Source organism: Aedes aegypti, chromosome 3 (genome assembly GCF_002204515.2).
Source record: "Aedes aegypti strain LVP_AGWG chromosome 3, AaegL5.0 Primary Assembly, whole genome shotgun sequence".
Lineage (NCBI taxonomy): Eukaryota > Metazoa > Arthropoda > Insecta > Diptera > Culicidae > Aedes > Aedes aegypti.
Window position 1 is genome coordinate 100,394,991 of NC_035109.1, and position 27,102 is coordinate 100,422,092.

The 27,102-nt window shown below is 40.5% G+C and overlaps 1 protein-coding gene and 1 long non-coding RNA gene across 2 annotated transcripts; both read left to right on the top strand.

Moving 5' to 3' along the window:
• On the top strand, nucleotides 1–26,836 carry LOC5569297. The gene is made up of 4 exons (XM_001658373.2): nucleotides 1–517; nucleotides 9,729–9,839; nucleotides 11,070–11,525; nucleotides 26,329–26,836. Exons 1-4 carry the CDS (start codon nucleotides 374–376, stop codon nucleotides 26,485–26,487), a joined length of 870 nt encoding a protein of 289 aa, XP_001658423.1. The 5' UTR covers nucleotides 1–373; the 3' UTR covers nucleotides 26,488–26,836.
• LOC110678616 lies at nucleotides 2,206–3,446 on the top strand. Its single transcript, XR_002501780.1, has 2 exons — nucleotides 2,206–2,447; nucleotides 2,527–3,446. It is a non-coding gene; the product is annotated as an uncharacterized LOC110678616 (long non-coding RNA).
• Nucleotides 26,837–27,102: the final 266 nt, after the last annotated feature.

Consider the following 27,102-nt stretch of genomic DNA (forward strand, 5'->3'; position numbering starts at 1 on the left):
GACCACCGTCGTATTGGATAGAGATAGGGGGACACATCGATGGGACCGATGGACTCCGCTTCGGTGATAGTTTCAAAACGGGCGCGCTTTCAGTCGATTGTCGCAGTTTGAACGGTTCGGTTGGTATTTGAAAACGTTCGGTGAAGACGTCTTTATCGAGGGAAGAAAGAATGTTGTTTTTTGGATGCGAAACTACGACGAGGTGAAACGAACGAAAGTTAATTTAATTAGGTTCGAATTACACCGGGTCGCGTTCGTCTTATTGAGGGAGAAGTCGATTAGGACTTTGGCTGGTGAAGGTGAAGACGATTAACATTTTAAAAAGTGTTTACAAGCTAACAGTATTGAGCAGTGAAACAAAAATCGCCTGAAGATGAAGTGGTTGTTGGTATTGGCCATGCAGATGCTCATTGGCAGTCTGTTGGCTCTGCAGGATTCATCTAAGGAAAACCGAGGATCTTCATCACAACAGTACTGCACCGATTTGAATCCCCAAACTGGGTTGGACATCGAACAAGTAAGGGATTGGACCATTTCGCACGGAAGTTTTTAATTGAATCAGCTAGTTTTTATTCATCATGCCACGGCCCAATGGAATCGGGATGGGAGATGGGATGGGATGGTTCACGATGAAGTCATTTAGATTGTTATGTGTTGTTATGAACACCGTCTACCGAAACGCGAGTTCCATTGCCTCCCGAGTAGAAAAAAGAGGCAAACGAAATACTATATTATGTTTTTATAATTATATACAAGTATACCGTAGTTTTCTTTAATGTTACCGATGCTTTAAAGTTGAATGCATAAATGTACCTATAAATGTACCATTGACTTTAAGGGATGGTACACAAATTATGTCATGCTAAATTTCAACTTTTAAGACCCCCTCCCCCCCTTTGTCACACTTTTTGTATGAGTCCTCCGAAAATTTTGTAAGCCTTGTCACGCTCGGCTGGGGGGTCACCTTGGATCGTGACGTAATTTGTGTATGACCCGTGATAGGGAGAGCCCCCAGCATGGGTGTAGCCAGGAAAAAAAAAACAAATCAAACTCAACTAATTTACTACGAAGGTGAATATTTTGTATTTTTTTAAGAACGATCATATAGATGAATTGACATTAACACCTAGTCAATCCAAGCGTGACAAGCCTTACAAAATTTTTGGAGGACTCATACAAAAAGTGTGACAAAGGGGGGGGGGGGGGGGTTTGGTCGAAAAAGTTGAAGTTTAGCGTGACATAATTTGTGTACCATCCCTTAGTAAGAAATGTATGTTATACAGTGCCTTACCGATTTTGGCAGCACGGCGTGATTTTTATGTTGCCAAAATGGGGATGTTGCCAAATTCGGGAAGTTTGAAATGCGTTTGTTTTTATCATTGAAATATCTGGAAGTATGGCAACTATTACGAATGATGTGAAAAATGTCTCGGAGCCTTCTTCAGTTGTGCTTGTGACCCAAATGCAGAGACATAATATACTGATTATGAACACCATCTGAAAAGCACACTTGTTGTACACAGTTCAAGCGTGGTATTACTGGTATTACTGCAAATGTGCAGCTTTGAAGCACGGCCGTATTGAAAAAAGCAGATAATACAGGTTGTAACAGTTGAGGATCCTTTTGGATCGGTTTGTTTTTGGGGTTTCCTGAACACAGAGTGCATTTTTTTACCACACGTTTTATGTAGTGAGCAAAGCTTGTTGAAAAAAGTGGAAGATCTTATAATCATTATGCTTAAATCAATATTCTCACAGTTGAAATGTAATGTCAGGAATGAAAAGAGAAAGAGAGGATGCAAGGTATTCATCAAATAATTACAGTAAAGCCTGTTTAAAATATACACGTTTTTTAGATCATGGCATTAAAGCTTTTTATCGAGCTTTTTATGCACCCAAAAATTGATTTAATGACAAGACCTAATCATTATGTCGGTTTGCTGAAATTCAGGAAATATTTTTCTGAGAGTAGCAAAATTAAAAATTTGAAGAAACGTCATGAAAAAATATGTTAAAGAAGTAATGCGTAGTGGAATTGATGAAGCAACATAAGGAGTAGTTTTAAAATAATTAGTAGTGAAAATTGTTGAACGTTTTTCTGCCCATGTTACTAGGGTACCATTATTTTTTTTACGAATTCTTGAAGAAATTGCTATCAAAATCTCTTTGTCTCATATGAATTTTCTCAAGGATTCCACCCAAGGGGTGGATCACTCCTGATGCATCGAGAAAATTTAAATGCATTTCAATGCAATCGTTCTCTTTGAAAATTTTTTAACTCATGGTATGCTGTGATTTTTTACTCTGGGTTTGATTGTTGTTGAGTAAGTGTCAATTTCGTCCATACTTAATTTACTATCGTGGCAGCTACCTTCTATATGAATCATCGAAAGCATTGGCCATCCAGAGTTCTCAATCTAAATTTATCTTTTCAGGATCTATATGTGGTTAGTAAGACTGAAGGCATATCAGAAAAAAAAAAATATTGCGTGTTGATTTGAGTATTTATTGATTTATTTGTTACAGGATGTTCCATCGACCAAAACTGCCTTGTCTCGGAATGGCTAAATTGTTCTCTTTTGAAATGCAGAGATGTTAAATCTGTTTCACTTAACCAAAGCTGGAAATAGAGGATATGATTGGCGGACTCAGTAAGGAAGATGTTCAAAGTTATGAGGATATGAGAAGATTGCAAATTGTGAACCAGAACGAGTTCATCGGCATCATCATTGGCGAAGGGTGCTGTTATAGATGAAAATTGTTATGAAAAATGCTTTAGGAGACTGTTGGGGAATTCTTTCCGTGGATAAGGAAAAAACTTAATTTATAATCTTTATTTTGATTGCCAATCTTGTATTTATGAAGTAAAGCTTATTGGAGAGGAAGGAGGTTGATTTATTTCCAGCTTTTCTAGACGATTTATACTTTATTAAACAATCGATTTATATTACAAATGAAGTCTTAAAATAAATTTGGTCCACATTGGAGCAGTGGAGAATCTCTCCGCGGAAGGTTTCATAGAAGCTTGAACGTAATATGCCCTCCATATGCCGTTGAAGTGTACATTCATCGCCATGTTGTAGTTTCACAATCTTCTTCACATAATATATAAGTCATCCCAGACTGCAAATATAATTTGTCTACACTTATTCTGAAATTGAACCGTAAAACTCAGATCAATTTGAAAGGCAAAGATCTATCAACTCAATCTATCAACTTGTCAGCGGAACGACGCTGCCCCAGTCAACTACCAGCGAGTCACTTGACAGCTTAGATGCTTTCAGGGAAGGAAATACCGATTTTCCCGTTCCTAACTGCTTTGCAGATCACCAAGAACATTTTTTTTGCCAGGCTGCCAGCTTTTCGTACTGATATACTTTCATAACAAACAACGACGCGTTACTATAATAACATAATGAAGTTTTCAACCTCAGGGCTAAGTTGATGTGAATCACGAAAAAATGCATTAAATGCTATTCAATGCACATTTGATGTGCATCAAACAAGTGATCCACCCCTTGATTCCACCTGTTTAAGTTTTTAAAAACTTATGTATGTACAAGATCAACTATAATATTTCTTAAAAAGGTGGCAGTTTTTGTGTTACGGAGAATATCTCATCAAATAAAGTTGCAATTACGCAGAACACATTTTACCTACGTGAACCATATATCCAGGGATTGAATCCTGAGAAAATTGAGAGAATCTCTCACGTATCGCTCTCTGTAACTATCATAACATGCTGCACATTATGAGAGACTGTTTATCGTATACTGCTACAACTTTGATCAGATTGGGGGGATAGTAGTGCATGATAAAACCCCTCTAAACATGCTCCAAGCCTGGGGGACACTATTGCTATTGGAAGTTTGTGGATTGTTTATCGTGCCAGTAAGGAAAAACACCTATCCCCAACGGTAAACAAGCGAGAAAAATGGATTTTATCATCGCTCTCTCTTTGGGGCTCTCGCTCGCTGCTTCCATTTATCAGACTTGTTACACCTTGCGATACAAAGACGATCGTGGACTGCAACAGATGGGATGTTTTTCTTTGCTTGCTTTGATGGTGCTTCATTCTCAAATGAGAGCGAATTCTGCAATGCCTGCATATATCTATACAGCATCGCAATCAATTATAATGGACGTTTACGCATTTTCCCTGTTCCTAGGAAATAAAATGTCTACCATATTCCTAGAAGCGTTGATTCATATCTGTGGGGTATTGAAAACCATACCACAGTTATGAATCAAAGATAAGGCGATTCCAAAAGAAACGCCAAAAAGTATACTTTCACTAACACTCCATTCATTTACCTCGCAGATAAGTGGCTGTTATAGTGTGTTGATCCATAATATGAGTCGGTTTGATCCATAATAAGGAACCACCTTTCCCACTGATCCACATCTGTGGGATGGACAACGGTTGAAATTTCTATCGAAATCGACACTTTTTCGTAAATGAACGCAAATGTTGTGTTGTATTTCTTAAAACAACCATATTCTGCAGTGCCAGGGAGGTAATCCGGTTTTGTACAGCGTCAACATGATTTTTAATCGCATTTTGTTGTGAAAAATGACTCTTAGTTGATCCATAACTGTGGGGTGACTGTATGTGACACATTACATTTTTTAGTGTGACTAAGTAATAATTGCACACTCCTGGGCATACTCGGATCATTTTTATGAAAATTTTAGCTGGACAGCAGCCTGGCTGCTTGTTGATATCCAGTTCGCACCCCCACTGTCACTGTCATAGCAACCTGGTTTATACGGCGAACTATCCGATCAAACACTAGACAAATCTTTTGTTTGCCCGGTTAAGTTGGGTTATCTGCTCATGTCAATCCGTTTTTCTCTTATAATTCATTTTTTTTGAACACATAAGTTTTCGCATGTCAAATAAGCCCATGTTCACATAGCCGAGGTAAGCGCCAATCAGACCAAAAATCATTTTTTCATTGCATTGCATTCTTTACTTCATAATACACTCATTAGACTTGCGAACAGAACTTCTTTGTTCGAAAATTTTTGATTTTTTAACGAAAAATGATTTGCCTTGAGTACATACATCAACTTATCCAAACAGATGTTTGTTTTGTCTAGTGTTTGTTTGGATAGTTTAGCGTATAAACCTGGTTGCTGTGACAGTCATTAGGTGCTTACGTCAATTTATGCATATATTCGTTCATCAAACTGCATGTTAGATTGGGTAAAATAACGTGTAAGTTTTTAGTTGACAAAATAAAATAAAATATCCCCCAGTCAACTTTTGAATTTCAATATTAAGCAAATGTAAAGATTATTTGACTAAAATTGTTGTCAGATCCAAGAGTACAGGCGGGAACACACAATAGCCCTTTCTTAGTAATGATAGAGCTGATGGTTACGCCGATCGTGCAAATATGGGCAGTATTATGTTATTATGTAGTATTATTTTGTTATTATGTAGTGTTATTATGAGGTAAAGAATGCATAACAACGAAAAAAAAAAACAAATTGGACAGCCCAAGAAAGTTTTAGAATCCTTCAGAAATTTGGAAATTCTTTGGGAATATTTTATGTATATTTTTCCAAGCATTTCTTCTCGGATTACTTTAGGAATTACCTATGGTGTTGCGACTGGGAGGATAATTGTGATTTTGTGACTTTCTCAATCTTATAAATTAAAACGGCTTGTTTGGCTAAGCCCGACGTTTCCGTCCCGTGTATTGGACCTTTTTCAAGGTCAACCGTCTCTCGTCACCTAACGTATAAATCTTTAGGAGAGATGGAGCTTCTTGTAGAACCATTTAACATTGGGTGTTAAAAATTTGGGGGGGGGGGGGGGGGGGGTTTTGCTGATTATCAGTTGACAATAGTCAGTTTGCGAATTGTGTTATCGTGAGTAATGCTTAGTGTAGTCAGTCCCGTAATTGTTACAGGCTTGATATTTTCTCCTGATCGGGTATGCAAGGCGCAATTGATGTTCCAATGCCTCTTTATTTTTATTTCATACACAACATAAACGTACTGAAGCGTTAACAACGATTTGGCGCTGTTTAGTTTCGAACGGCGTGGGGCGCTTCCTTCAGTCAATGGAACGGGAGAATATTTAGTGTGATGCCGTGCCGTTGGGAAAAGCATAATTTATACGGCTGATAGTGAGGCAAAACTTTTTGTTTTGGTGAATCTTGATAGTAACTGATGCGCATTTTTCTGTTTTGGGTGCAACAACCTCCGAGTTATACCGCTTCGATCGTATGTCATTTGGGTGAACCTGTATTCTAAGAATGATGTGTTTCATGGCATACATTATCATTGCAAGCTGAAAATAAAATTCATTACATACTAGTGGTCCCGGCAAACTTCGCCTTGCCATCAAGTAGGCTGTTGAAAAACGCCATGAAACGTCCCGTGCAAAATGGAAGTTCCGTTCACTCTAGTTTTTTCAACTTTCCCGTTAAATATCCTCTACTTTTTATATCCACAAACACGTCGGAACACCTCAGGAACATAACTATGGAAGAATTTTCAAAATCCGATAGCCCGTTTTCAAGCCATTTCGTGACATACAAACACCATTCCATTTTTATTTATATAGATTAATCCTTCTTAGAATCTGCCATGAATTCCATCAAAATCTTTAACGTGTCCCTTTTCTGAAGATTTTGTTTTGTTGATTGTCAATGAAATGCATCTAAGAATCACTTCATAAGTTCGTCCAGAGATACCTATGAGAATTGGGTCCTAAAATTTTTGATGAAATCTTGTTTTTATTTAATAACACGAAAGAGCATGCTACTGCAACTACTTGAGCATTATTTCCCGCTCAAATTATATCATGTTTAAACTTTAGTTTAAAAATTGGGTCCATAAATGAACCTTGACACTTTTCATCATGTTTGACGTTCGCTTAGTCGACAAAAACACCATAGGGGTTTTAGTTTTAACACTGGGGTTGTTCCTATCTGACATTTCCGAAGAGACACGGAAAACAAAATATGCCCAAAATTTGAGTTTAAGCCAAGCGGTGACAAAATCTAAAAAAAACATAAAAAAATGTTTTTAGGACTAAAACAATCGAGAAACATTAAAAGTTGAGTAAACATGTGTTTTTGGCCTAAGCTTAAATGTTTGGCACTAAAATTGGGACAGGGCTTTGGGACCCTATTCCTTTAAGAATATTTCTATGAATTCTTCAAAGATTTTCTTTCCAAAATTTATTGAAGGCAAACTTGTTATGATTCTGTCAGAATTTATACTATCGATTATTGCAGGAATTTGACTACTTCTCGCAGACCAAAATCTTTCCTTCAAAGACCCTTGTACAACCTGCTCCAAAATACCATACCATGTTCCATTCTGTTGCGTTAAAATATTATTTTAAAATTAGCTCAACAGTTATCTGATAAATTATGCAATGATTTTAAATTTTGGCAAGTATCAGCTGATTGATACCCCTCTGGATCACTTAAAGTCACTGTAAATCTTTAGTGCACGAAATACGAGTCAAAACGATATTGGTCACGAAAATCTAATTTTATTTCAAAACTCTTATCCAGACAATTTCTCTATTGTATTAGCATTTGTAAATTAAAGTTTGGGAACATAAATAGTACTATTTTTAATGTATTTGAATCCTCTGAGCAGAACCTCATTAGATAAAGTAGATTGGAGTACTGAAGAAGACTGTAAGTGGCAGTCGAAATACGCGTATCTGTCAAAGATAAGCATTTAGGGCGGAATTTCAAAGTGAAGTACTTGGTAGGTAGGTTGGAGTACCTACATTCATAGCAGTTAGTTTAAGCTAAATAAAATATTTATTGTATTGTTTTTTCGCCCCAGGCTTATATGATTTACATAGTAGCTTTGCAAACCTTTCACAGACATGGACTCTACTGCAAATTAAATTGATTGCTAGCTGCTTCATCGGGTCGATATTGGACGTCAATAAGTACCAATTGATCGTAATTAATATGCAGTGTGCGTTTGTATGTAACCTAACGCTTTGCAACTGCACAGAATTATTACTTGCAAATGAACAGATAACTGGAGTATTGGATTTGTACAAAGAGTTTCCAATGTCTAGAGCAATATTATGGAGTAAAATGACTCAAACTAGAAAACCTTTATGGCGGCGTCCATTTATTACGTAACGCTAAAATTGAAATTTTTTGACCCCCTCCCCCCCCCCTCCGTAACGCTTTTTGTATGAAAAAAATTAAATTTTTGTATGAGCCGTAACGCTTGAGCCTACTCCCCCCCTCCCCCTAGAGCGTTACGTAATTTGTGGATGCCGCCTATATACTGATGAAAATGTAGACATTATATAACAACTACCGAAAATGTAGACATTATTTATACTTTACAATTGTATTAGATGAGCAAACTGAAGTAAAATTTGCTAGAAGGTTACAAGCCATCTCGGTGAGATTCGAACTCTCGAGTTCCAATTCGCTAGACAGGCACATTACCAAAGACAAATTACCCACTCATGTGGTGTAGTTGGAGACGCGCATGTCTAGCGGATTGAGAATCTCACCGAGAAGACGTGTAACTTTTTCACTCACAATTGTCCATTTCATCCAATTGCAAGGTATAAGAGTTTCGGTAGTTGTTATTAAAAGTTATTGAACTCATATTTTGACAAAAAATGATTAATACATCCAATGTTTTTTTTTATGTTATTCATGAATCTTCAAAATACAAAATATAATTTGAATAATTTCAAAGACTTTCTGAAGAGAATCAATATTATAATGCCTTCCAATACATTCTTCTTCTTGCCATTAACGTCCTCAATACCTTCCAATACATATACTCATCAATGATGTCAGATTCGCTAGTACGAAATAACTGTACCTCGTATTTGTATGAGAATATACTGAGCTCGATGTAGTCCTACAATCAGGCAAATAAACTATCGATTAACATAGGAACCCCTTATGAAAATTCGCCACAAGAAATCGGATTGATATTCATAAATTTGCCTTATGAAATCAGAATTTGAAAACAAAAAACGTTTTCGCTGCAACCTGGAATCGAATCAGCGATCGATAGGCCCGAGCGTATATCACGCGTCTATCGACGCCTTTATGTGGAGTGATGCTAAAACTGCTAAAACGATACATAAACGACACATTGCGATAATCGTTCCATCTTTCATAAGGCAAAATGTATGAATTTCGATAGTCCAGTTCGCAGCGTGTATAATATTTCAATGCGATAGCTTTACAAGTGCCGTTTCCATTACACGCGGAGTGAAAATGCAAACGCAACCGATCAACTGAATGCTACACAATTTGCTTCAATGAATGAACGACATTTAGCTCGTGTTGATTCATGAAACTAAAACTAAAAGCACAGACAAACAGACGTAACACTTAGAACAAATCTCGATCCAAATCATAGTCACGAGGACATGCACGCCCAATGCAAAACTTATTGTATTTGGCCGACGGGCCAACAGATGGCGATAGTGTGTAAATGTCAAACGCGAACAAAATCGATGCGAGCGCTGCGGGTGGCGGATTGGCCACCTACCATATTTTTAAATCGACCGTTTAAAAGGTGGTCGATGGACAATGATGAGAGTGTGACGTCTGTTTGTCTGTGCTAAAAGTCTGCCCTTCATCAGCGATGGAACACGAGTGTAAAGATGACAACGCTTAGCATTGTATGATTCCCTCGGGTCAATTATTGACATTAATAGTTGTTTTCATTCTCACACCCCTCTTCGTTTTTTCCAGATCATGGGCCTCTGGTATGGCAGCGAGGTGATCACTCACATCGGCAGCGAAGAAGGTGAATCGGTCTACGACACTTGTGTGGTGATTCATCTGTCCGACATCACCAATTCGGTTAGTAAATTTGCCCTTCCATCTTCCCATAGTATCAATCATTGGACACGGTGCTTCCCAGACCATTATTATAAAAAAAATCTCAATGTTATCTTAACCTTCGGGCTTTCGCGCTGTTGTACTTTGTACAACAGTTGTGATTTATATGCTATCATTTTGCAACAAGGATATCTATCGACACCAAACCAAAATGTATTCTCAAGAATCTTCTTAAGAACAAAACTCGACAGTTTTTTTTACAGTTTTATAATATGGTAAATGTACATGGAAGTCGCATGATAATGAACGCACTATATACGGTTCGAGTAAACCACACCTTGAAATCAGTATATCTCAAAATCCAGATAATTTAGAAGTCTTCAGTAAAGCTGTTCTGGATGTGAAGCGCTATCTGATGGTACCTTATCTAATTCGGAATATGACCGCTAGGTGGCACTACAGGGCATGGAAATTTTACTTTTGTTTTGCAGTTATTTCAGGATCCTGGCCATTTAGAAGGATGGCGTCTTCGGCAAAGTTGTTTAGTAAGTTAAGGACTATCATTGTTCGAGCTAGTTGTTTTAAAACTTTGCCACTAGGTGGCACTAGTGAGCATGCATTTTTTGTTTTCAGATATCTCAGGAGCCTGACCACTTAGAAAGAAAGCGTCTTCGGCAAAGTAGTTCAGTAGCTCAAGGGGTATCATTATTGCCACCAGGCGGCGCTAGTGAGCATGAAATTTTTGTTTTGCAGATACTACAGGTTCTTGACTTTTTTGACAGGCACATTCGGCAAAGTTGTTCAGAAGCTCAGGGACTATCATTATTTTACAAAATCTCTAACTTCAAGGATTAAACAAAGAAATAATTTGAGCTACTGAACAACTCTGCTGAAGACGCCATCTTTCTAAGTGATCAGGATCCTGAAAACTTGCAAAACAAAAGTTTCATGCTAACTAGCGCCGCCTAGTGGCAAAAATCCGAATTTCTTGTCTGACATAATGAAGCCGAAGACGTCATCTTTATAAGTGGTCAGACTCCTGGGTGTTGTTTCGCGCGACGATCAAAAGTTTAATATTATCCAAATATGCTTGGAGAAATCTACTGATGGGCACGAATTTGATGGAGTTTTTTTTTCTTATAATAAAGGATTGGGAACAACCGTGATTGTAGTAATGCATTCCTAACCACAGAATCGTTCAATTGATTAATTGTGTTTACTGTCGCTCGTACTCGGTTCCCCTTTTGGCAGACATCATCCAGTGAGAGCACCCAGCGAGATAATGGACCGGAAGTGCGATTTGGCACATCGTACGGCTACCCGGGAGACAGAAGCCAAAGCCGTCACGATACAGACGGCAATCGGCGTTACCAGGCCCAGCAGCACCAGCAGCATCAACAGCAGCACCAGTACCAGTACAACTATCGACAGCAGACAAGCTTTCGCTATTTGAGGCTGATTTGGGACGAGAAGGATCACACGTTGGAGTACACCTTGCGGTTCAATTCTTCCCGGCCGGGATTCTGGATTTCTTCGGCACCGCAGTCCGGTACGATGATCCAGTTGCCGTACGTGCAGTTCACCGGGACGGTTCAGGTGCTCAAGGCCATCAACAACCAGCTGGTGCTGACGTTCTGCCAGAGTGTGCCAGGAGGGCAGCTGTTCTCGGTGGTGCTGACGAGGCAGCCGATGGGACTGTCCCCAGAGGTATGTTTCAATAAAAGTTATTGACAATTCGACTAACAATTGGAAGCTTAGCGTTGGAATTCTAATTTACTGCTTCGCTGACGCATGAGAGTTGCTATTGTAGCACTACATAGTTAGAATGCCAACGCCGAACTTTTGTTGATAATATTTCATTTCTCTCATGGATTTTGGTCTAGAGTTAATCTAAATTCAGAATTTTTCTTATTTCTGGTTTAACGTTCGATCGGTAACCTTTCGGTATGTACTTGCCACTCTTGAACATATGATCCTACTCGTGTTTTCTAACCGCTTAAGGATTCTGTTTGTTCTCAGCGCGTTTGACCGTACATACTCAAGTATAGATAGCGACACTCCTATCAAAAGATGACACTTGCATACAATTTCCGTAGAGTTGTTGGACAATATCCTAATAAGTATAGCAATAGCCGTAGATGCTCTTGTACAGGCATATTCAACGTGGCTAGCGAAGATGAGCTTGTCATCGATCATTATTCCGAGATGCCCAATGGATCGCTTCTTCAGTTGCCCCGAACGTTTAGGGTTGCCAGGTCCTCTTCCAATGCGAACAACCAGCGTATTCGTGGTCTTCTCCGAAGCCGCCGATCTCTACCTGATTCCCTGCCGAATATTATTTTTGCAATTATTTCTTCCGACATTCGCACTAAGTGAGCAGTCCACTGAAGTCTGCCGTATTTTACACGCTTGAAAATATTCGCATTTTTGTACACTTGATACAACTCGTGATTCATGCATTTGTGCCACACACCATTTTCGAGTTTCCCACCGCGTATTGTCCGCAGCACTTTACGCTCGAAAACACCGAGAGCGTTCCGGTCTGACTCTTTCAACGTCCACGCTTCGTGCCCGTAGAGAGCCACCGGAAGAATCAATGTTTTATACAGGGCGAATTTTGTTTCCGTTAGCAAGCTGCGGGACCTAAGCTGGTTACGTAGTCCGTAAAAGGCCCTATTCGCAGCTGCAACACGTCTTTTCACTTCGCGGGAAACGTGGTTGTCATATGTCACAAGTGTTGCAAGGTGAACAAATTCTTCAACAACTTCAAACACATCTCCATTAAACATTACCTCAGCACAAAGCCTGACTCTATCTCTACCTGCAACCATGTACTTCGTTATGGTAGAATTAATGGTCAGGCCTATCCTCGCTGTCTCCCTCTTCAAAGGCATGAAGGCCTCTTCCACTGACCTGCGATCGATTCCAATTAGGTCTATATCGTCCGCAAAGCCAAGGAGCAATAGCACCCTCGAGTGCAATGTTGAACAGTAATAATTCGAAAGTGCGTCTCCCTGCTTCAACCCGTCTAACGTCACAACGAGGTTGACACCTCGTCTGCGATCCGAGCACTTGACTTCGAACCATCCAGCGTAGCACGTATGAGCCTAATTAGTTTCGCCGGAAAACCATGTTCAGACATTATCTGCCACAGCTCATTTCTTTTCACTGAATCATACGCCGCCTTGAAATCAATAAACAGATGGTGCGTCTGCAAGTTATACTCCCGGAATTTATCTAGGATCATTCGCAAGCTAATCATCTGGTCCGTTGTCGAACGGCCCTCACGTAAACCAGCTTGATATTCACCGACGAAGGACTCCTCAAGCGGTCTCAGTCTGTTAAACAGGACACGCGACAAAATTTTGTACGCCGAATTCAGCAAGGTAATTCCTCTGTAATTGGCACACTTCAGTCTGTGCCCTTTCTTGTAGATAGGGCGGATGAGGCCATCTAACCAGCCGGTGGCCAATTCTTCGTCCTCCCATACCTTCAGAAGTACTCGGTGGATCGACTGGTAAAGCTGTTCGCTTCCGTGCTTGAGAAGCTCGACCGGGATCTCGTCCTTCCCAGCAGCCTTACAGTTCTTCAGCTCGCTGATAGCCTTTTTAACCTCTCCTATGGTTGGTGAGTCCACAGCTTGATCGTCATCATCAATGTTCATCCCTTTCCTCGCTACATTTTCACCGTTCAACAATTGCTGAAAGTGCTCCTTCCACCTGGCAGCCACCGCCGTTTTATCGGTTAGCAAATTCCTTTCTCGATCATTGCACATGGCGGGCACTGTTACGGTATTGTGCCGCGCACCATTGACCGTTGCATAGAATCTTCGCATATCATTCCGGTTCAATCTTTCTTGAGCTTCAGCTACCACACTTTCTTCGTGCTGCCTTTTCTTCCTGCGGTGGATTCGCTTTTCTTCGGTTCTCGCAGTCCTGTACCGCTCTCTGTTCACGGATAAAAATCTGATCTCCACACCATGATTTACAAATCATGAAATTCATAAATTGGTTAGGTCATAATATCAGGATCACAAATCATGGTTCCTGGAGTCATAATCATGATTCCTTATAAGCGTAACATCCAGTGTGAAAACACTAAGCGGCGCACTTTGCTTCATCTCATTCGTATGGATCACTCGTAATTCAAGATGACGAAGCAGTTGAGTAGTAGAGTACGTGGCTTACAATCGGAAGGTTCTTGGCTCGAATCTTAATGTATGCTATTTTTAACTTTTTTTTTTATTTTTGTCGATCATAAACGGATGCACGACTCAGCATTTTTGGCATTTGAATCATGATTCCGAGCAATCAGCTACAAAACCCTAACGTGTGTGTTGCGTTACGGCAATCTGACTCATGATATCATGAGTCCAAATCATGGTGTATTTTCATAAGACGAAAACATGCTGGAATCATGATATCATGAGTCATAATCTTGTTTTTGGATTCTGATTTCTACCCGTGTTCTGTCGGGTACCGGCCACAAGCATACAGCTTCTGGCGACATTCTTCATGTCTGTCACTCTCTGGCATTCTTCATCGAACCAGTCGTTTCGTCTCCGTCGTTGACCAGTGCCAATCCCGCGCCGTTGCTGTCACAGCTTCGTGGATAGGATCCCACAGGCTGTCGACATCTCTAGCAACGTTGATTCTTCCCAACTGCTCTTCTAGCTGCTGGCGGAACTGTACAGCTACCTAATCAGTCGACAAGCGTTGTATATTGAAGCGTAACGTTCTGTTTGTTCTGGAACTCGTGACGCTGGATAACTGCGCCCGAATTTTAGCTACAACGAGAACATGATCCAAGTCGATATTAGGGCCTCGGAAAGTCCTGACATCCATGACATATGAGAAATGTCGCCCATCAACCAGCACGGGGTATATTTGGGAGCAGACATGTTTTGCGCTCTCTCCGTAGGCCTTATCCAGGCTCTCATAGAACTCATCCTTCATGTCATCGGGCTAATCGTTTGTTGGCGCATATATGCTGATCAGGCTGTAGTTGAAGAACTTACCCTTCATTCTCAACACACAGATTCGGTCACTTACCGGTTTCCATCGAATAATTCGCTTCATCTGCTTCCCAATCACTATGAAGCCAACTCCACGTTCTGCTCTGTCGCCACCGCTGTAGTAGATGTGCACTATGGGCGTTGAGGTGGCCAATAATCGAAAAAATGACTTGTTCTGATAGGTTTTTCATATACATCATTCCATAGTAAACACTTCTATTAAGATATTCCTGGAATATCAGGGCAAGATCTTTTATATTTTAATTGATACAGTATGTTAAAGTTAGAGTTTTTAAGAAAAATGAAGAATTCAGTGCAAACACAAGGTACACATTGAAAACATTATACTGCATAACTGTAATATTTTATACAGATCTTAACCTCCGAAACCTTATTCAAAAAGATATCTTATAGAAATAAAATGAAATAAAAAATCGTATTTTAGGTCGAAAAAATGCGGGGAGTGCACTGAAAAAAATATATTTGATTTTATATCGAAACTTTACACATCCCATACTTTTTTGTCCCAAGTTGTCCCAGGCTCAAATATCAAATGGGAAGCAGATGAAGATGTAAACTGAAGGATCGTGAACAATTTAGCTGCACAAATTTGCACTTTTTTAAATTAGGGCTTTTTGATTTTTTCTCATATTGTTAACCATTTTCTATTTAAAATAGCTAAAAAATAATTCAGAGAATAATTAAATATCGCTAAATCATTCATATAATCATTTCTATGTAAATTCTAACATTTATAATGGTTTGCACAACGCTAATCGCATAAATGGCTTATATCAGTGGTCACCAAACTGCGGCCCTTTGCATGGTTTTGTGTGGCCCGCGAGTCTTTTTCGGAAATAAGGGAGTTGCGGCCCGCATGTTATGATTTCATCGAAAAAGTTTTTTATTTCTTAAGCCCTTACTACTAAATACTTATGAATTTTACATGGCGAGATTTTGACATTACATTATGTGCTCAATCGTGCTGAGAAGACGGAATGTTATACAGTTTATGTTCAATTCCTGAGTTTTATCAAGTCTTGAATTTTGAGAGCTTTGGGAGCGTATTATTGAAGTAGAATCAAGATACTTTAGAGACTCTTAAACAAAATACATACTTTGCTTGAAGATTGCACTGGACATTTGCTGTGAACAGGGATTTTTCGTAGCAGTAACGCTTCCGATGAATATTTTCTTATGTCCCCGTGTTCGAAAACGATTAATAAAACACGGACATCGCCTTCAGCCATTTAGCTGTTCATACTATAACTTAACACTAGACAACGAAACGAGCATGCGCTACAATGGCACAGCCGAGAAACATTCCTAATGAAAAATTTCAATGGCTGAAGCAGGAATCGAACCCACACCTCAACGACGACACTAAACGCACGGCCATTAGGCCCATTAATTCTGTTCTGATAGTGATTGTGCACCATCTATTTTAAAATCCCTAATGTATGATTTCTAAGCTAAGGCACGGTAAATGGCTGGGCATGGCGTACCATTGGTACCTCGCGTACCTACAGGAATAAAATAGACCCCATTGTGTGGTCCTTAGCCTCTTGCCCAGCAACTCCTATTCCTACCTCCTCGTGGTACTGGCCGGGGTACGAGTAACCTTGGGGAAGATCGGGTAATCAACCCCCGGTGGGAACTTTGGTCGTATGCTGACAGGGAAGGGGGGGTTTGCTTTTGCAAACCTTGAGCGTCTGTACTCCATGTTAGGAGCGGCTCACAACAGCGTCTGTTCCCCATGTCAGGGGCGGCTGATCATCGTCCGAGTGCCAGAGAAGGACTCTAAGCTAAACTGCGCACTATGGCCCTCCGAACATATAGTCCTCCGGAAATCTAGGGGGTTGGTGTCAGGCCCTGCAAGCCAGCCGTAAAAATACACCAGCACAGGAACGTCAACGAGAGAATACGGACCGGAACAATCGGCAAAGACCACAGCGACGGAAATGGACTTGCGATTGGAAACTCGGTACGTGGAACTGCAAATCTCTCAACTTCATCGGAAGCACACGCATACTCTCCGATGTACTGAAGATCCGCGGTTTCGACGTCGTAGCGCTGCAGGAGATGTGCTGGACAGGTTCGATGGTGCGATCGTTTAGAGGTAATCATACCATCTACCAGAGCTGCGGCAACACACGTGAGCTGGGAACAGCTTTTATAGTGATGGGTGATATGCAGAGGCGCGTGATCGGGTGGTGGCCGATCAACGAAAGAATGTGCAAGTTGAGGCTCAAAGGCCGGTTCTTCAACTTCAGCATCATAAACGTGCATAGCCCTCACTCCGGAAGCACTGATGATGACAAGGACGCATTTTACGCGCAGCTCGAATGCGAGTACGACCGCTGCCCAAGCCACGACGTCAAGATCATCATAGGAGACTTAAACGCTCAGGTTGGCCAGGAGGAGGAGTTCAGACCGACGATTGGAAAGTTCAGCGCCCACCGGCTGACGACCGAGAACGGCCTACGACTGATAGATTTTGCCGCCTCCAAGAACATGGCCATTCGCAGCACCTACTTCCAGCACAGCCTCCCGTATCGATACACCTGGAGATCACCACTGCAGACGGAATCACAAATCGACCACGTTTTGATCGATGGACGGCACTTCTCCGATATTACCGACGTCAGAACCTATCGTGGCGCTAACATTGACTCCGACCACTACCTGGTGATGGTGAAACTGCGCCAAAAACTATCCGTCATTAACAATGTACGGTATCGACGCCCGCCTCGGTATAACCTAGCGCGACTGGCCCAACCGAACGTCGCTGCCGTATACGCGCAGCATCTCGAGGTAGCGTTGCCGGAAGAGCGCGAGCTTGACGAAGCCCCTCTTGAGGACTGCTGGAGCAACATAAAAGCAGCCATCAACAACGCAGCCGAGAGCATCGTCGGGTACGTGGAAAGGAGGACATGTGACGATTGGTTCGACGATGAATGCAGGCAGGTTTTGGAGGAGAAGGATGCAACGCGGGCTGCAATGCTGCAGCAAGGAACGCGACAAAACGTGGAGCGATATAAAAGAAAACGAAAGCAGCAAACCCGCCTATTCCGGGACAAAAAGCGCCGCCTGGAAGAAGCGGAATGTGAAGAAATGGAACAGCTGCATCGTTCACAAGAAACGCGAAAGTTCTACGAGAAGCTTAACGCATCCCGAAAAGGCTTCGTGCCGCGAGCCGAAATGTGTAGGGATAAGGACGGAAGCATCTTGACAGACGGACGTGAGGTGATTGAAAGGTGGAAGCAGCACTACGATGAACACCTGAATGGCACGGAGAACACAGGCGCCGAGGATCACGACAGCGGAGGAAGTGGCTACGTCAGCACGGTGGATGAAGGAAACCAACCTGTCCCCACATTGAGGAAAGTTAAGGATGCCATCAACCAGCTCAAGAATAACAAGGCCGCTGGTAAGGATGGTATTGGAGCTGAACTCATCAAAATGGGCCCGGAGAGGTTGGCAGCCTGTCTGCACCGGCTGATTGTCAGAATCTGGGAAACGGAACAGCTGCCGGAGGAGTGGAAGCAAGGGGTCATATGCCCCATCTACAAGAAGGGCGACAAACTGGAATGTGAAAACTATCGTGCGATCACTATCCTGAATGCCGCCTACAAAGTGCTATCCCAGATTATCTTCCGTCGTCTATCACCAATAACAAATGAGTTTGTGGGAAGTTATCAAGCTGGTTTCATCAACGGCCGCTCGACAACGGACCAAATCTTCACTGTACGGCAAATCCTCCAGAAATACCGTGAATACCAAGTCCCAACGCATCACTTGTTCATCGATTTCAAAGCGGCTTATGATAGCATCGACCGCGAAGAGCTATGGAAAATCATGGACGAGTACAGTTTTCCCGGGAAGCTCACAAGACTAATAAGAGCAACGATGGACGGTGTGCAGAATAGCGTGAAGATTTCGGGTGAACATTCCAGTTCGTTCGAATCCCGCCGGGGACTACGACAGGGTGATGGACTTTCGTGCCTGCTGTTCAACATCGCGCTAGAAGGTGTCATGCGGAGAGCCGGGTTCAATAACCGAGGTACAATTTTCACAAGATCCAGCCAATTTGTTTGCTTCGCGGATGATATGGATATTGTCGGCAGAACATTTGGAACGGTGGCAGACCTGTACACCCGCCTGAAACGTGAAGCGACAAAAGTCGGCCTGGTGGTGAATGCGTCAAAAACAAAGTACATGCTGATAGGCGGAACCGAGCGCGACAGAGCCCGCCTGGGAAGCAGTGTTACGATAGACGGGGATACTTTTGAGGTGGTTGATGAGTTCGTCTACCTCGGATCCTTGTTAACGGCTGACAACAACGTTAGTCGTGAAATACGGAGACGCATCATCAGTGGAAGTCGCGCCTACTATGGGCTCCAGAAGAAGCTGCGGTCGAGAAAGATTCACCCTCGCACCAAATGTACCATGTACAAAACGCTTATAAGACCGGTGGTCCTCTATGGACATGAAGCATGGACCATGCTGGAAGAGGACCTGCAAGCACTTGGAGTGTTCGAACGAAGGGTGCTTAGGACGATCTTTGGCGGAGTACAGGAAAACGGTGTGTGGCGGCGGAGAATGAATCACGAGCTCGCTAGGCTCTTCGGCGAACCCAGTATCCAGAAGGTTGCGAAAGCCGGAAGGGTGCGCTGGGCAGGGCATGTTGCAAGGCTACCGGACAACAATCCTGCGAAGATGGTGTTCGCGTCGAATCCGGTTGGCACAAGAAGGCGAGGAGCACAGCGAGCGAGGTGGCTTGATCAGGTGCAACAGGATCTGGAGAACGTGGGCCAAAATCGAAGTTGGAGAGACACAGCCATGGACCGAGTAAATTGGCGTAACATCGTTAACGAGGTTTTATCAAATTAATTGATGTAATACCAACTTAATAAAAATAATGATTTCTAAGCTGAAATTATCGGCACAAATACCTTTTAAAAATTACGAAAATTGTGAGTTAATAATTAAGGGTCATTTTTTATAATATTCAAAAACCGCCGAAATAGAGAATTGCATATCTTGCGGCCCGCTGCATGTTCTGAAAGTACCGAAGTGGCCCGCATAGTCAGTTAGGCTGAGGACCACTGGCTTATATGCATCATTAGTAACAACACTTATTATTTTGTTATAGACCCTATTCAAAAATTAGTCTCGAAAACTTTTGTTTGAAAATTAAACATTAAATTTGTATCACAAAACTCATAAATACGACATGAGATGGAAAAAATATTTTTGGCCACCAGTTTGTATGGAAACCGCCCATAGTGATGTGGTACTTGAATGAAGTGTTGGCGATGGGGTCCACCGCACGGAATTAACGTTCTCCAATTCTCGGCCAGCGTATTTCCTGGATAGCAGCCACGTTCACGCCGACATTCCGCAGTTCACTAGCCAGGAGCCCAACAAGCGCGGGTTCATTCAAAGTACTCACGTACCAAGATCCAACTTTCTAATCGTTGTCCTTTGTCTGTTCTGTTGCCGTAAAATCAATCCGTTCGCTCTACTTTTGTCTTTCTTGGTTGGTGAGGAGTCTTCGATAGGCCACCTAACCAGTGTTGCGCTACCTACATCGTGCTAGAGGGGCTGCCTCCTCGGTGCTGACACGATACAGCATTGTCCGTTTGTTCTTTACATGATGACCACGGTCATAGCCTGGTTCTCAATAGTTTCAAGTTCTTTCGGACATGCTACTAAGGTGAGCCGTCATGCGCTAGCGGTGTTGATCAAAATAAAATCATATCATCAATGCTTATCCGATTCATTTACTCGGCTAACAATCAATCAATGATTACATCTTTTCATATACGTGGCATGATTCGTTGCATGAATGGATTTTATTTTAAGATGTGAAAATAAATCTTGCTCTGAATATTTTTGATCTCAACATCTTTTGAAGAGAGATTTTTTGAAGACTAGGCTTGGCTATCTGATCTTCCCTTAGGCTGCTCGGTTCCGGCCGGTAACGTGAGAAGGTAGAAGTTCTGGACAGGATGCTAAGGTTAAGGATCACTCAGCAGGTCCATTTTATTCCTTCAAGTGTATGTAGATGAACAAGGAAAACACAGCAATTGAGCTAGGAATAGCAAATTTTTGCTATATGTTTGCAAGAATTCTTCAATTAAACTAGATCCTTTAAGAGTTCTCCATCAAAACCCACAATTAATTTCCATGGAACAAATTTTATTTTCTTGTACAAATGTTCCTGGTGAAACGTCTCTAGCTATACTTGAAGAACATTTTCTAGATCAGTGCGCATCGTACCTTCGTGCTGTGCGTACACGAATTCTCTCTGCTCTTGGAAGTTTTCTTAAAAACTACCTAAAGCAATAAAACAGTACTTTTCAGTGCTACAAAAACAGTACTTCTCAGTGCTAAAATTCAAATCAGTACTTTTCAGTGCTACTAAAACAGTACTTTTCAGTACTATTTTTTCTATTATTGATCCCTTTACGATCCTTGTTTGGACCCGTGCCTTCGATTTTTCGTTGGACCCGTTGGCGAAAGCTAGCGGTGGTAATCCTTCTTGGACACCGTCTTGGGAAAAAACCTTTCGAAGGTCACGTCTTCTTTCGTTTATTAATTAAACATGGTATCAACAACTAACAAAAGGAAGGGTGAATCTCTGAATTCACTACTTCCTTCCAAAAAAGTGGGTTTTAAAATTGTCACTACACGTGGCAAGAATGGAAGAAAGGACGCTTCCCCGGAATGCGAACTTTCTTCCAAGGGTGAAATGAATAATTGTATCGAAATGAGCAATCAGTTCGATGCTCTAGACAAATTTTCCGAACACCAAATCGAAGCAGCCTCTAGCCCAGGCTCTTTGATTCAAGTGAGGAAGCAAAGAGTGCCGCCTATCGTGGTCAGTTGTTCCGAATTTGCGGGATTTAGGCAGGAGATCTTGAACTCCATTAGGGGAATCAAGGTTTCCTTCCAAATCGCAAAGAAAGGAGACTGTCGCGTTTTGCCGGAAACTTTTAAAGATCGCGAACTTCTTCTCAAATATCTTGAAGAGAAGAAGCACAAATTTTTTACTTATGACGGCAAAACTGAACGTTTGTTCAAAGTTGTCTTGAAAGGTCTCTCAAGTGACTATAAATCACCTGAAGAGATCAAAAATGGAATAAATGATATACTTGGATTTTCCCCACTCCAAGTAATCATTATGAAAAAGAGAACCCAATCTGGCATTGTTCGGAAAGGGCTTTCTCAAGAATTTTATTTAGTTCACTTTAACAAAAAAGAACTAAATAATATTAAAGCTTTAGAAAAAGCAAAACTTTTGTTTGATGTCCGTGTGACATGGGAACATTTCCAGAAACCTGGAGGAAATTACCAAAACCCCACTCAGTGCCTTCGGTGCCAAAAGTGGGGTCATGGTACAAAAAATTGTCGCATGGATGCTAAATGCATGATTTGCGGAGGTTCTTCTCACGCCAAAGACGTCTGTCCAGTGAAGGAAGATACCACCAAATTCATATGTTGTAATTGCGGGGCTAACCATAAGTCCAATTTTTGGAATTGTCCTTCACGCAAAAAGGTCATTGAGGCTCGTGCCAGGCAGATGAAAGATAATATCCGTTACGATAACGGTCGTTTCCGGAATTTGCCTGGTAGAGTATCGAACAATGCTCATTTTTCAGTTAACGATCGCTTGATCATGAATCATACCCATCAGGAAGATCATAATCATGCTCATTCACAAACTAATTTTAATCCGTCGGGTAGCCGTTCGAATCTTTCTATTTCGAATGTATCTACCCACGGTAAATCCTTTGCCGATATCGTAGCAGGAAATTCGAACTCCTCCCCTGTTCGATCCATGGGTACCCATTCTACTTGTTTCAAATCAAATGGAAAAAACCCTACCGCCACAGGTAACTCCGCTTCTTCGTCTACCGGAAATTCCAATGGGAAATCACATGACATGTCTGCCTCTGATTTTAATTTTCTAACTGAACAATTGAATCTAATGATTGATGCAATGTTCAAAACCACCACTATGACTGAAGCAGTCCAAGTAGGTGTAAAATTTACAAATCAAATTGTTATTGGATTACGTTTTTCTAATGGATCCAAATAATAATTTAAATATTTTAAATTGGAATGCTCGTTCTCTGAATGGTAAAGAGGACGAGCTGTTTAATTTTCTTACGGTTAATAACGTGCATATAGCAGTTATTACCGAAACGTATTTAAAACCTGGATCTAAACTCAAAAGAGATCCTAACTTTTTTGTTTATCGTAATGATCGCCTTGATGGGGCATGTGGGGGAGTTGCAATCATCATTCATAGGCGTATAAAACATCAACTGTTTTCATCATTTGAAACTAAAGTTTTTGAAACTTTAGGTGTTTCTGTTGAAACACAGTTTGGTAAATATACTTTCATAGCTGCCTATTTACCTTTTCAATGCTCTGGGCAGCAAGTTAATTTGCTCCAAACTGACTTGCGTAAATTGACTCGCAATAAGTCAAAATTGTTTGTAATTGGTGACTTTAATGCCAAACATCGGTCATGGAATAATTCTCAAAGTAATTCCAACGGCAGAATTTTATTTGATGAGTGCTCTTCAGGATATTTCTCAATTCAATACCCTGATAGCCCTACATGTTTTTCCTCTTCTAGAAATCCATCTACGATTGATTTGGTCTTAACCGACTCTAGTCATCTTTGTAGCCAACTGATTACTCATGCTGATTTTGATTCTGATCATGTCCCTGTTACATTTCAAATATCCCAAGAAGCGATTCTCAATCCTATCAGCTCCACTTTCAATTATTTACGAGCCGACTGGAATATATATAAAACGTATGTTGACTCTAATCTTGATGTTAACATTTCTTTAGAAACTAAACTTGATATTGACAATGCTCTTGAAACTTTAACAAATTCCATTGTTGAAGCCCGGAGCATTGCAATTCCAAAATGTGAAGTAAAATTTGAATCCGTGATTATAGACGATGATCTTAAACTTTTGATCCGTCTTAAAAACGTGAGGAGAAGGCAATTTCAACGCACTCGCGATCCTGCTATGAAAATTATATGGCAGGATTTGCAGAAAGAAATCAAGAAACGTTTTGCTCAATTAAGAAACAAAAATTTTGAAAATAAAATTTCTAAATTGAACCCTGGCTCTAAGCCCTTTTGGAAATTATCTAAAATCTTGAAAAAACCTCAGAAGCCAATACCGGCATTGAAAGAGGAAAACAAATTATTACTAACTAATTGCGAAAAAGCTCAAAAACTTGCTATGCAGTTTGAAAGTGCGCACAATTTTAATTTAGGACTTACTAGTCCAATTGAAAATGAAGTTACTCAGGAGTTCGAAAATATTCTCAATCAAGAGAACGTTTTCGAAAATGCCTGGGAGACTGATTTGGAAGAAGTGAGAACTATTATTAAAAAATTCAAAAACATGAAAGCTCCTGGCGATGATGGAATTTTCTACATCCTCATCAAGAAACTTCCAGAAAGTAGCTTATCATTTTTAGTTGATATATTTAACAAATGTTTTCAATTAGCATATTTTCCTGACAAATGGAAAAATGCTAAGGTTGTTCCAATTTTAAAACCAGACAAAAATCCTGCAGAAGCTTCTAGCTATCGTCCAATCAGTTTGCTTTCCTCCATCAGTAAACTTTTTGAAAAGGTTATTTTGAACAGAATGATGGCCCACATCAACGAAAATTCAATTTTTGCCAATGAACAGTTCGGATTCCGCCATGGACATTCGACCACTCATCAACTTTTACGTGTAACAATTTTGATCCGTTCCAACAAATCGGAAGGCTATTCTACTGGTCTTGCTCTTCTAGACATAGAAAAAGCATTCGACAGTGTTTGGCATGAATGTTTGATTGTAAAATTAAAAAACTTTAATTTTCCAACATACATTGTTAGAATAATTCAAAGTTATCTGTCAAATCGTACACTTCAGGTTAATTATCAAAACTCCAGATCTGAAAGACTTCCTGTAAGAGCTGATGTTCCTCAAGGCAGCATTCTGGGACCAATATTATACAATATTTTCACATCTGACTTACCTGAGCTACCTCAGGGATGTCAAAAATCTTTGTTTGCGGATGACACAGGCCTCTCCGCCAAAGGACGAAGCCTGCGTGTCATCTGTAGTCGATTGCAAAAAAGTTTGGATATTTTTTCTTCATACTTGCAAAAATGGAAGATTTCTCCTAATGCTTCCAAAACTCAACTAATAATATTTCCACATAAACCAAAAGCTCTTTATTTGAAACCTTCAAGTAGACATGTTGTCACAATGAGAGGGGTTCCAATAAATTGGTCAGATGAAGTTAAGTATCTAGGGCTCATGCTAGATAAGAATTTAACTTTCAAAAATCACATTGAGGGCATTCAAGCCAAATGTAATAAATATGTAAAATGTCTCTATCCCCTTATTAATAGAAAATCAAAACTTTGTCTTAAGAACAAGCTTTTGATATTCAAACAAATTTTCAGGCCAGCCATGTTGTATGCTGTACCAATATGGACTAGCTGTTGTAGTACCAGGAAGAAAGCTCTGCAGAGAAATCAAAATAAAATTTTGAAAATGATTCTGAGGCTTCCTCCCTGGTATAGTACCAATGAGTTACATAGAATATCCAATGTTGAAACATTGGAACAAATGTCAAATAAAATAATTAATAATTTCAGGCAAAAATCGTTGCAATCTTCTATTGCCACGATTAATGAGTTGTATGTTTAGGTTAAGGTAGGTTAAGTATATTAAAAACGTTTTTTTTTCTCTTAGAAGCAGGTGAAATCAACTCACCTGTAAAAAAACTGAACTGCTACGGCAAATGAAATGTAATATGTTGTTAACAAAATGTTAATTAAATCTTCAATTTGTTTTACCAAATTAGGATGATAGTGTTGCCTAATAACACAGAACACCTAGATATAAGAAATGAATGTAATGTTTGGAATGATACTAATAAAGAAATTAAAAAAAAAAAAAAAAAAACATTTTCTAGATTTTCTAATCAACACGCAAATTTTTTAAAACCTGTATACTGCCGTGAATCGCAAGCCAGTCCCATCTGCATTTACGTCAAAATTGAGTTGAGCTCAGTTTTCAACATATCTTCCAATGCTCTTTCAGCTGCACTAATGAGATTATATTATTTGTTCGGAAAAATTAGGAAAAAACAGCTAGTCAAATTGTCAGTCCTACTACAGATATCCGCACCGTGTAACACAAAAATGAATCGTGTTTCGATCATCTTTATATTTTTCTCGGAAAGATATCGTAGTAAAAAGCAAGTTGTGAAAGTTTCATTAAGATTGGAACATGTTCCTCTGGAATTTTTTCAATATTCGTATGGAAAACGAGTTTGGAAACTTCACAGCCCATTTTCTCAATGCCTACTTTTTACAGATGGGACTGACTTGCGATTCACGGCAGTATACCGACTGTGATTTTCAACTTATCTTTTCTACTTTTGTTTTAGGAAAACCAAAGCATTCGGAACTTCCTGAGACGAAAGCACCTGTCGACCACTTCGATGAGGAAAGTCTGCTTCAGCGCAGCTACCAACCAGGCGTCCTTGGGATTAGCGACATCGATCTGGATCGTTTTGGTTCTGCAATTTTTCACCAAGAAAAATTGAACGTCTCATTTCCGGCATTCTTATTTTTAATCCCTCCATTTCCAAAAAGCTAACAAGATATATTTATTTCTACTGTCAGGACTGCTGCGATTGATTGTAATTTAGTCATTAGGTTTCTTGGATAGTGTCTAAGTCAAATGTTAAGCCTATTTTCTAAAAGTTTAAGTCTGCTGTGCTAACTATATTCGATGACATAAAGATCTGAAGAGCATTTTAGTTTATAGGACGTAGGGTTCGAGTTCATCTATGTCATAACCGCAGTCATTAGCTGGAGTCGTAAGAGCAATTAAACATACAATATAAACCGTGTAAGAATCATAAATAAAAAGTCGTTCCGTGAACTACTCAATCAATTAGTCTAATTACGGTACAGGGGGCGGCAGGGCAGGGTGTCGACATAATGAAACGCTGCAATCTCGCACCGAAAACAGCATGAGAAAAGTCTTGTAGAACATCGACAACCAACATCGTTTCGGGTAAACAAATTCCGCCGCCGGTAGTTGCGCTTCACGCTTTTCGTGACCCTGATGACGGCTAATTAACTAATTAATCGGCAGCATAAAACTTATTGGTACTTCGCTGCTGTCACGTCCTGGTTCTCGCCGAACAGCTGAG

Bases quoted from the DNA above. Each gene is read 5' to 3' on its own strand.
- LOC5569297 (XM_001658373.2), top strand. From the start codon at position 374: ATGAAGTGGTTGTTGGTATTGGCCATGCAGATGCTCATTGGCAGTCTG. The intron at 518-9,728 runs GTAAGGGATTGG...CGTTTTTTCCAG, and splicing joins CTGGGTTGGACATCGAACAA to ATCATGGGCCTCTGGTATGG. The intron at 11,526-26,328 runs GTATGTTTCAAT...CTTTTGTTTTAG, and splicing joins CGATGGGACTGTCCCCAGAG to GAAAACCAAAGCATTCGGAA.